This window comes from Ursus americanus, chromosome 34 (assembly GCF_024610735.1).
Source record: "Ursus americanus isolate L20-20 chromosome 34, mUrsAme1.1.p, whole genome shotgun sequence".
Lineage (NCBI taxonomy): Eukaryota > Metazoa > Chordata > Mammalia > Carnivora > Ursidae > Ursus > Ursus americanus.
This window is the reverse complement of record NC_142160.1, coordinates 15743552-15755545: the sequence shown is the minus strand read 5'-3', so window position 1 is coordinate 15755545 and position 11994 is coordinate 15743552. Positions and strand designations below refer to the sequence as shown.

Below are 11994 nucleotides of genomic sequence, written 5' to 3'. Positions count from 1 at the left end.
CTAACGTAGGGCACCCACGAAAGGGCAGGTCCCGCAGTCCCCGTTCCAGGAGCTGGAATGGGGCCAGCGCGGAGGTGGTGTCAGAGCGGAAACCTAACGGGGCCCGGGGTTCAGCTTAGCACGGTGGGGACACGTCCCTGGAGAGGAGGTAGCTCTCCGGTTCCGCTCGGGGACGGCGGCAGGGGAGACCGGACGTGGCGTGAGCCGGGCGCAGGGAGGAGAGAAGGCGCAGCTCGGAGCGCCCAGGGGCACGTCTGGCTGGCGAGGACCCGGACGAGCCTGGGGCGCCGCGGTTCCCGGAGGCCGCGGAAGAAGTGCCCAGGCGGTCGTGTGCGCCCAGCGCGGGAGTCCCGGAGCGATGAGAGTGCAGGTCAAGGTAAACTCCGGCCCCCCACCGGCCGCTCATCCCTTACCTGGCGCCTCCGGGACCTGTGGACGGGCTCCTCTCCATTCGTGGCCGGGAGCGCGACAGGAAGTGCTGGGGGCTTGGAGAGGGAGGGCTCCCCCAGCCGCTGGGGACGCCTGGGAAAGAAGTGAGCTTGGGGACTTAGGGAGAGGAGTGGAGACCCTGGTCATGCCTTGGTCTCATAAGGCAGCCAAGCCTGGAACTGGCTGGCTATCGCTTACCTACTTTGTCTGGACTGGCACACTGTGTGTGAATACATAACATGTATTGTGCGCATCGTATTTCATGTGTTTCGGTAGAGACTGGTTGTTAAGAGCACTGTCTTTGGAGCCAGCCGGATCACCGGAATTAGCATACCCGCTCCACCACTAACTATGATTCTGAGCAAGTTACTTCATCTGTGTGCTTCAGCTTCCTCATCTGGAAAGTGGGATGATAATATTTATAATTTGCAGATTAAATCAGATGCCTTATATGCCGGGCACTTAGAAAATAATGCCTAACATACTTAGCTGGGTGCAAAAGTTTGTGATTGTTATCACCTCATCTTGGCAATAACCCTGCGAGGTCTATCATCACCCCTCCCTTCATCCCACCCCACTGGCTTACAGGTGAGGAAAATGAAGCTGAAGGAGGAAAATAGATATTTGAACCGAGGGCAGTGCTTTAAAACACTAAGAATGCGAGTATTCTATCCACACATAGGATTTTGATCATTTGTTCCTAGGGAGAAGGTGGGTCACCCCTAACTGCCAAAGCGGGAGCCGAGTTCTTCACTTTCTTTCCCCTAGTGGACAAATTTTGTTGTGACTTTTTCATCTCCTTTGGATCCTACCACAACTGGTAAAGCTTTAAATATTCTGGTTAGACTGACACCTGGGTTTGGCTGTAAGGGTCTGGAGGTTCCTTATCTCCCTACCCCCACCAGCCCCTATCTTCCAGGGATTGTAAATTATTTGAGATAGGACTCAGCATGAGCCGCCTTTTGGGGACCAAAATTAGGGACTAGTACTCTAGTATGAAGCTTGCCTTGATAGACAAGGGTATGAATAGCACTTTGAGTTGATAGTACCCTGGAGGAGAAGGAAAAGACCCATATAGCACATTGGTGATTTGCCACAAATTTGGGTCTTATCTTGACTATGTACAGTTTTCTCTCATGGCTCATGTTTTTGGCAGGACGTCTATTCCAAAACTATCAACGACCTGAAATATGTCTTGCCTCTTTTTCTTTTGCACTGGATTTTTGATCATGCTCAGGAGAGGCTGAAGAGCCAAACGGTCTTAGAGTGATTTTCATTACACTTCTGTAGACTCGTCCAGTGTTGGAACTCCCAAATGTCCATCCTACCTGTAACTCAGTTGTTTCTTTGTGTCCCATCAGAAATCTACATGGCAACTCTTTCCTATTAAATAAAAAAATCATTGTTTGGTAAGATATTCAAAGTAGGTCTCAGTTGTGCTTTTTTTTCTTTTTTACTTCTTTGCTTTATTGAAGTTGTATATACATATAGGTCAGAGTCCAATAATTCCATAAGGTTTGTTACTAAAAACAGCAGAAGCCTCCATCATTTCCTGCTTCTCTAAAAGAGCGATCATGTTCATCTCTTTTAGCTTGTTGATACTTATTCATGCCTCTAAATAATACTTATGTGGCTCCTTCTTGATTTTTCAGGTGTAGTCATGCATTACCTTTTCAGATGGAATATAAGGATTTAGATTTCTTTTGCATTCCTGTATCTACCATTCACATGGTCCTTCCTGTTCCTAACATCTACAGAATATAGCTATCCACAATTTTTAGTTAGGTCAATATTTAGTCCGGTCAACATTATTATGCCTTCCTGGAACACACACACTATTAAAAGCTGAGTTATGTAGTGTATGATTACTCCCCCTTTCTAACTTTTGTTTTCCCCCAGAGTTGTCTTTCTGTGTGTGTTTCCAGAATTTTCTGTGGAGTTTTCACTAATTTAACAAGTTCTTTGCCAGTTGCCTAAATCATCTCTTAGGATGATCCAGTGTAATACCTATTTTAACCAATTTTATCTTGAGTACAGCTTTCTGATGTGCTTTGCCTGTCCAGACCTTTCCAGTCTTGACGTTGGATACACAGCTGTTACTTTGGGCTCTGTCTGCAGCATCGTCATAGGGATTGATTCCTTTTTTCCTCTGTTATGCTGGTTCCTGTTTCTTATATCCCATGGCTTCTTGATTTTTTTCCCATCATTTAAGTGGAGCACTTTTTCCAGTAGCTCTCTGAGAAAGGGTTACACATAAGATATATTGAATTGATGTATTGTTATGACAGAGTACCCTCTCAGACTTTTCTCCCTTAAAAAAAAATTCTGCTAACAATGCAAAAATAAGTGCTTGTGGTAAATCATTCAAACACTATTAATAGAAATTCAGGGGCGCCTGGGTGGCACAGCGGTTAAACGTCTGCCTTCGGCTCAGGGCGTGATCCCAGCGTTATGGGATTGAGCCCCGCATCAGGCTCCTCCGCTATGAGCTTGCTTCTTCCTCTCCCACTCCCCCTGCTTGTGTACCCTCTCTCGCTGGCTGTCTCTATCTGTGTTAAATAAATAAATAAATAAATCTTAAAAAAAAATAGAAATTCAAACAGAAAGTTCCCTTTCTATCCCTCATCCTCATCTCTGTCCAATCCGGAGGTATTCAGACTGTTGGATTTGGAGCATTCAGTCACTCTTCGGATTCATTCAGTCAACAGGTATTTATGAATTTATGAGTGCCAACTGTGTGCTAAGACCTGTTCCAGAACTTGGGAATATATAGTGAACAAAACTTATTTTCGAGCTGGAAAGGAATGGTGTGATGCTTCTCGATGCCGGAATTGAGCCCCACTGCTGCTTTGGTTAGCTTTTTTTCTTCTCCTGGAATACAAACATCACACAATCAAGGCTTTCTCTGTCTCTCTTTTTCTTTCTCGGTATAAAATCATGACCATTATAAATTGAACTGCATAACTTGGGTGTCACCAGAGCAACCTCATCACACCCCTGAGATATAGAAATAGATTTTCTGAATGGATAAATACACACACACACACACACACACACACACACACACACACACACACTGGAATATTTAGCCTTAAAGAGGAAAGAAATTCTGACACATGCTACAACATGGATGAACCTTGAAGATGTTATGCTAAGTAAAATAGGCAATCATCAGAAGACAAATATTGTATGATTTCACTTATATGAGGTATATAAAGTAGTCTAATTCATAGAAAGAAAAAGTAGAATGAAGGTCATCAGAGGCTGAGAGAGAGGGAAATGAGTTATTTAATGGGTGTAAAGTTTCAGTTTTGCAGGATGAAAAGTTTTGGAGATTGGTTGCACAAATATGTGAATATACTTGACAAAACTAACCTGCACACTTAAAAATAGTTAAGATGGGGGGCGCCTTGGTGGCTCAGTGGGATAAGCGTCTGCCTTCAGCTCAGGTCATGATCCTGGAGTCCTGGGATTGAGCCCTGCAGTTGGGCTCCCTGCTCAGCAGAGAGCCTGCTTCTCCCTCTCCCTCTGCCTGCTACTCCCTCTGCTTGTGGTCTCTCTCTCTGACAAATAAATAAATAAAATCTTTAAAAAAAATAGTTAAGATGGTAAATTCTATATTATGTGTATTTTACCACAATAAAATAAAAAGACAAAAAACCAGAAGTTTTCACACAAACTCCATAATGGGATTCCTCCTATAATTTGGTGAGGGTGTTTAAACCTACTTGCAGCTGGGTTCAGCTACTACCTGGAATCCATGGTTTCCAGGGCATGCAGAGGGTGTAGCAGCGGATTGCCCTGGGAACTTTCTTTTGATGCGCTTAGCACCAGAACGTTTGGCAGGTCTCCTTGTTGGGGTGGACTAATGCTGCTTTCTCTTTCTTCCATGGTATTTCCATATCTCTGGGGAAGAGGTCCTCAGTTATTTATAGTGCAGATAAACTCTGAGACTATTTCAGAGTGCCGTGACCAGTTATGCAATTGGGAGCAGTGAGAAGGGGTAGTTTTGTTTGGCTTAGGGGTTACATTCTTTTTCTGGGTTTGTAGGCATGTGCCTCTTGAGAGCCTCCCGATCCATTTCAAGGGACACGAAGATGTTTACTTGGTAGCACAGGCAGGTGCCTTCCGCAGCATTGGTTTCCCTGCATTTTCCCTGTCGGCGTTTGCTTTATAGCCCTCTGTGGATTGACCCTGTGCTGTATGCTGGCTCCGGTTCTTGAAACGTTCCAGGACTAGATAACGGTCAGGTATCCCAGGATTGCAGCGGTGCTGTGCGTGTTGGCTGGAGAGATCAGTCTGGTGAATTTGGTTGTGCTCTATTCTACCTCTCTGTAAACTATCTATGGCCTTCCTACAGAATTTTCTTCCAGGGGCCCCGGGTGTCTCAGTCCATTAAGCGTCCGACTCTTGGTTTCGGCTCAGGTCATGATCTCCGGGTTGTGAGATCAAGCCCTGCACTGTTGGGCTGGAACCTGCTTGGGATTCTCTCTCTCCCTCCTCCTGCCAAAAAAACCCAGAATTTTCTTCCTGGCAAACTCAAAGCCCAGTGGGATAAATGACTATGGGCAACCAAAGTTCTCTGCTCACTTTGCTGCTTGTAGATTCAGAGCTTCTTATAATGGTCATTTTTGACGTGAGCAAACCACCTGGTCCAGGGGTGGAAACATCCCTGTCTGTGAGAAACTTCTGCTTTCTGTAATAGGTGTGAGGGGTGACCTTGGAGAAAATACTCTTTCTTGGATATTTTATCCCCCTGCCATGTGTGCAAGATTAACATTCTTTTTATCTTTCCTAGTATTGGAATGTTTTGGGATATGGACCACATATCCCATGGGAGGGCCTCCTCGAATTGCCCATACCAACTAAAGACACTTAGGGCTAGGCAAAACTTTCCTTGTGATTAGATCATAGAGCCTGATAATAACACACCATTTGGAATGTCTGGCATGTTCTTTATCACTGATTTTCCTTAGTTGTAATCATAAAAGGGGCAGAATGTGGTAATTAAGTCTCTAGAAGTATCAGCAGGAAGGTGAGAAGAGTAATAAAAGGAATAGTTGGAAAAGGTAGTTTTACTGCTGGCTTGCATGCCCTTCTGCCTTAGGCAAGCTACCTCAGTTTTCTTAACCATAAAGCAAATAGCCACCATTCACTGGCCACCTCCCTCTAAGAGCTGTGAATGTGTTTTGAATGTGTTTTCCTTTGAAAATCTAACGAAAGCAATAGATCAGGAGCTCAGAAACTCAAAAACCAGGCCTGCTGGGGGTCGGAGGTGGGGGGTATTCAGGTTTACTGGTCAGTGTAAGCCCTGACTAAACATGGCAGCCCACAGTTGGCCCCAACTGACTGTTGCCAAGTTGAAATGCAAGCCGAGTGTTGCCAGATTCTGTGTCCCCCCCCACCCCTTCCTTATTATAGAAAATGTAGATATACAGATTCTTTCTAGAATGTGAAACCTCTTGGTTTTTACATTTCAGTAGTTGCTTAAGAAGATTTTTGAAAAGCTTTATTGGTTGAATGAAACACATCTGTGGTCTGCTCTCTGCCTGTGGGCTGTTACTTATTTAAATACAGTACCTTCTTATCTGTGGTTCTGCTTTCTGCAGTTTTCTTAACTACAGTCTGGAAGTAGTTGATCCCTCTTCCAACAGATCATCATGAAGTCCAGTGTCTCGCTCTGCGTCATAATGCCTTCGTCATTCAGCTCATTCACCTCTCTTCATCTCATCACATAGGCCTTTTAGCATCCCACATCATCATCATGGTCCTAAGGAGAGTACAATACAATAAAGTTTTGAGGGAGAAAGACCACATTTACGTACCTTATCGTAACTGTATATTATTAGTTATTGTGCCTAATTTAAATTAAACTTTATCATAGGCATGTGTGTCCAGGAAAAAAATAGAGCATACATAGTATTCAATACTATCTGCTCTTTCCAGCATCCTCCGGGAGTCTTAGAATGTATCTCCCATGGATAAGGGGGGGACTATCACGGTTTTCTGTGATGAATCAGTCTTTTTCTTTCCCTGTGCTGCTCCCCACTTAAAATTTTTTGTTTGTTTGTTTTTTTGTTTTTTAAAGATTTTATTTATTTATTTGACAGAGATAGAGACAGCCAGCGAGAGAGGGAACACAAGCAGGGGGAGTGGGAGAGGAAGAAGCAGGCTCATAGCGGAGGAGCCTGATGTGGGGCTCAATCCCATAACGCCGGGATCACGCCCTGAGCCGAAGGCAGACGCTTAACCGCTGTGCCACCCAGGCGCCCCCCCACTTAAAAATTTTTGAGATATAATTCACATATCACATAATTCACCTCTTTATTTATTTATTTATTTATTTATTTATTTATTTATTTATTTATAAGTAGTCTTCATGCCTGATGTGGGGCTTGAACTCACGACCCTGAGATCTGGAGTCGCATACTCTACCAACTGAGCCAGCCAGGCACCCCTAATTCACCTACTTAAAGTATACAATGTAATGGCTTTTAGTATATTCACAGGACCGTACATCTATCACCACGGTCCATTTTATAACATAGCTGTCATCTCTAAAAGAAACCCCACACCCCTTAGCTGTCAACCCCTAGTCTCTCTATCCCCACCAGCCCTAGGCAACCACTGATCTACTTTCTACCACCATAGATCTGTCTGTTCTGGGCATTGTATATAGATGGACACCTACAATATGTATTACTTTTTCTCTGGCTTCTTTCATTTATCATAAGGTTTTCAAAGTTCATCCACGTAGCATGTATAAGTACTTCATTTTTTGGGTATTGCTGCATAATAGCCCATATCACATTTTATTTGTCCATCAGTTGGTGGATATTTGGGTTGTTTTGGATCTTTGGGTATTATGAATAATGATGCTGTGAACATTTGTATACAGGGTTTTGTGTGGACATATATTTTCATTTCTCTTAGGTAGGTACCTAGAAGTGGACTTAGTAATTCTATGTTTAGCCTTTTGAGGAACTGCCAGACTGTTTTCCAGAGAGACTATGCCGTTTTAGATTCTCATGAGCAGTGTATGTGACAGTTTCAATTTCTCCCATCCCTTATCTTACTTTTTGATTATAGTCATCCTAGTAGGTGTAAAGAGGTATCTCACTGTGGTTTAGATTTGCATTTCCCCAGTGACTAATGATGTCAAGGATCTTCATGTGTTTATTGGCCATTTGTATGTCTTCTTTGGAGAACCGTTTGTTCAGATCCTTCGTGTGGCACTTATTTTTGACGCAGCCCTTCAGATTTTCTCCTGAGAAGTGCACATTTCACGTCCACACAAAAGGGGATATGTTCTTTTTATTTATTTATTTTTATTTTAATTCAATTAACAAAAGGGGGGTATGTTCTAAGACTCCTCAGTGAATACCTGAAACTGTGGATAGTATCAAACCCAATACATACTGTTTTTTTCCTACGTGTACATACCTATGATAAAGTCTAATTTATAAATTAGGCATAGTAAGAGATGGCTATCTATAGCTAATAATAAACAATTACAAGAATATACTGTAATACAAGTTATGTGAGTATGGTCTCTTTCAAAATATCTTGCCGTACTGTACTCACCCTTCTTGTGATGATGTGAGACGAAGTGAGATGAATGATGGAGGCATTGTGACAAAGCGTTAGGCTGCTACTGATCTTCTGATGGTTTGTTAGACTGCGGTTGACTGCAGGTAACTGAAACCATGGACAAAGGGGGACTACTGTACACAGTTTCCAGGGATTCACGACCCTCTTGATATTTCTCTATGGGTCTGAGGATACTCACAGAAAGCATGCTATATAGCAGGGATTTTTCTGGGCATTTCATATGCTTGATCTTACTCATATTATCTACTAGGAACCTCATGGGATTCATGTAGGGAACAAATGTTCAGGAAAGTGATTTGTAAACCATAAAAGTCTACAGCTTCAGGAGTTGTGATAGGTGAAAGCTCTGTAGGTAAGTGATAGTGAACTGAAGTTGTTAAGGGCGGGAACTCGAGTCAGACTGCCATGTTTGAATCCTAGTGTCACTTTTATGAGCCATTGTGTTTTGGGGCAATTGTTCCAACTTCTCTGACTCAGTGTTTTCATTTGTAAAATGGAGATAATAACTGACTACTTTCCACATCGTCTTGGGCAGTTAACATAATAAAGTACTTCGTATTGTGCAGGTGAGTACACAGAAAGTGCTGAATAAATTGTTACCCTGCTTCTGTGGACTGAATGTTTGTGTCTCCCAAAATGTGTATGTTGAAGTTCTAATCTCCTATGGGATGGCATTTGGAGGTGAAGGCTTTGGGAGGTACTTAGGTCTTGAGGGTGGAGCCCTCATGACTGGGATGGATGCCCTTGTAAGAAGACACACCGGTGAGATGATCTCTGTCTAGCATATGAAAATACAGTGAGAAGGTAACCATTGTAAACCAGGGAGATGGCTCTCACCAGAACTTGACCATCTGGGCACCCTTATTTTGGACTTCTGTTCTCCAGGACTGTGAGAAATAAATGTCTGTTGTATAAACTACCCAGTGTATGGTATTCTGTTTATAGTAGCCCAAACTGACTAAGATAGCTGCTATTAATATTATCTTACAGAATGAGCAAGGCGTATTATCTTTTAGTGGAGCAGGTTGGTCTTTGAATATGGAAATATCTTCCTTCTTTCTGGAGAAAATAGATGTCCTCCATTGATCTCGAAAAGAGCCAAGAAGTTTTTGTAAATTAAATCTTGTAATCTTGGAAAAGAGAATTTTACTCCCAGAAGAATTTAAGCCCATAGTGTACTTTATAGATTCTAGATCAGTTAATCCTCTCCAATCTTTGTCACTACTGTTAATGTCAGCCTTAAAATGATTTTTAAAAACAAAACAATGCCCCCTCACCCCCTGCCCATCTGCGCCCTCCATAATTTTTGTCCTTACCTGGCCTAGAGGAACTCAGGATTCGAGGCAGACAATTTTGCTCTGTGACAGGAAGGCCAAGCAAGTAGGCATTGTTGGATTAAAACAGAGAAGAGGATCCAAAATCTTAAAATTTAAGCTTTCTAAAATTTGTTAGTCTTTAGGCCAGCAAACTAGGAGGAAATGGTGAATCGGCCTAAGACTTTATAGATTGGATCTTTGCTCTTCAATGTAATAAAGAGGCAAACCAATCAAGCTCATATTTTGGTCTCTTGAGTTTACAGCCACTGCCCTTAAGAGGGAAACCACATTCTTGAGGAGTAACTTAGAGTGGAGACTTTTCAGGCAGAAATTGCATCTTACTGGCTGGTATTTGGTTTCAGCAAATATGGAGTGTCATAGGTAAGGCCTGGGAGCCATTTACCCTGAGAGAGCCCTCTGAGGTCCACTCTGTGGAGTCTTCTTGATGTCAGGGTCTATCTTCCAGTTTAGCTGAAGGGAAAAACTCGGTAAGGTTCAGTCTACCGCAGAGTCTCTGAGAGTTACTGGGATTCCAATGTTTTTTGAGTTTTGTTCTCTGATCTACAGACGGGTGTGTGTGTGTATGTGTGTGTATGTGTGTGTGTGTGTGTGTGTGTGTATGGGTGTGTGTGGCTTGGGTTTTATTAAAGAAAAATTTTTCATGACACTTGCTAAAGATAGTAAGGAAGACCTTATTCAAGAGTGTCTGCTGCAGTGGGGGTTCTGTAGTAGGGCAGAGACTTGGGGCTCAAGTCCGAGTACAACAACAAGTGGAGATAGATAGCCAAGGAGTGGGATGTGGGTCAGCAGATGGAAAATTACAAGAGAAAAGATCAAAGCCAGGATTCTTGCTAGACCAACTCAACAGGATTCTTGCTGAAGGCAGGCCAGGGTGATCAGATACCAGGGGTGGGGGATTTTCACTAACTGACCCAGCAGATTCTTGCTAAAACTGCATTAGTGGGGCAACCACAGAGCCCAAGGTTGGGGCCTACTTAGAAAAAGGACTCAGGGGCGCCTGGGTAGCGCAGTCGTTAGGCGGCTGCCTTCGGCTCAGGGCGTGATCCCGGCGTTCCGGGATCAAGTCCCACATCGGGCTCCTCTGCTGGGAGCCTGCTTCTTCCTCTCCCACTCCCCCTGCTTGTGTTCCCTCTCTCACTGGCTGTCTCTCTCTGTCAAATAAATAAATAAAATCTTTAAAAAAAAAGAAAAGAAAAGAAAAAGGACTCAAGTCAGAAAGAGCCTGAACCAAGTTCAGTCAAGGAGAGAGTCTAGGTCAGTTTGAGACATGAGGTGGCTAAGGTAGGCTGTTCCTCTTTATGTAACACAATCACGAAAAACTATGAGCATTTGAGCGACACATTCTTAAAAGAGAAAGCTGCTTTTCTTTTGTTTAATCCCTCTTTTATAATTGCCTTTTTGGGACTTTTCTCTTATGGATATGATATATTTCTTCCCATTTTACAATAGCAGAACTAATAGAGAAGAAACATCTTAATGACTGAAACTCTGAGAAAGGGAAAAGCTGCTCTGTAGTTTGGCTCCTTAGTGACGAAGAGTGAGAAAGGCTTCCTGTGGTAGTTATCATCCCCTTTCCTTCCTGAATTGCACTGGAAGAACAGTTAGTTTCTAAACAACGTTGGGACTTTGAAAATCAAATGTAACAGCCAGAAACAGAAGTTGGGAAACTTTATCCTAGCAAATAATTTCTCAACTGCCAGCCCCCATTACTCACAGAGTTCTCGGTATCCCCCTGACAGATTTGTAATTCTCAACTTCCTGGACCACAGTCATTTTATTAAAATATCATTTTCCTTCTGGAGTATTAGTGGAATTAGTTATTCTGGATGAGAGGTTTTTTTTTTCTTCTGAAGAAAACAAAAACAAAACCAATTGGCACGCTACCTTAAATCTTTTAGCTTAAGATAAAAATCTTAAAGATTTCTATCTTTTAAAATAAACATCTCAAAGATGTTTTTTAAAAAGTAAGCTGAAAATCTTGAAGATAAAAATCTTACATTTTGATATAAGATTTAGGGAAGGGAACATTCTGAACTGAGAGCTGGCAGAAATCTCTTGGAAAAGAATCTCCCAAAATTGTACCCTGTGCAAACAAGTGTGTTTACCCTCAGAGATGATCCTTGGTCAAATATATTTAGGGGAACAATGGATAATAATGGATTTATTTCTTCTGGAGAGTCACACTATTTGCATGTGTTTATATAGCCACAAAACATTTTCTTTTCATCCATGTGATACCTTTGTTCTCTAGGATATACTTAAGAAACTCTGGTACAGTGTTTGAATGTGTACTCAGAACTCAGGTAGACTTTGGGGCTAGTCCGTGTTCCAGGGCTTAGCATGTGTCAGTCTAAGTAGGTCATGATTGTACAGTGCTTCGGGGTAAGCACCGAAGTCTAGGGGCACATGGAAGGAGATCCTGATTCAGAGATTCAGAGAATTTCTATGAAGGTTTTCATGGTGTCTATCTTGGTGGGAAAAGGAGGAGAGTGGAGAATATCCTCGGCAGAGAACAGCGTGGAAAGAGCAGGGCATGAATTGAGAGAATTCAGTTGTTGAGTATATTTAGAATGTAGAGATTGAAGTAGGGAGAGGCAAGAGATGAGGTGAGGGAAAG

At 42.7% G+C, this 11994-nt stretch overlaps 1 protein-coding gene and 1 non-coding gene across 8 annotated transcripts in view; one reads left to right on the top strand and one right to left on the bottom strand.

Moving 5' to 3' along the window:
- TRPM6 (transient receptor potential cation channel subfamily M member 6) overlaps positions 1 to 11994 on the top strand; it is a 181359-nt gene that overhangs the window by 45748 nt on the left and 123617 nt on the right. The window contains exon 1 of one of the 7 annotated variants that reach the window (XM_045781027.2): positions 144 to 376. The exons of the other annotated variants lie outside the window; for them this stretch is intronic. Coding sequence (XP_045636983.1) covers positions 359 to 376 — 18 coding nt within the window. The 5' untranslated portion in view covers positions 144 to 358. Of the gene's footprint in view, positions 1 to 143; positions 377 to 11994 lie in introns of those variants that run through there. 7 annotated transcript variants of the gene reach the window in all.
- On the bottom strand, positions 6810 to 6882 carry TRNAW-CCA (transfer RNA tryptophan (anticodon CCA)). The gene has a single exon. It is a non-coding gene; the product is annotated as a tRNA-Trp (tRNA).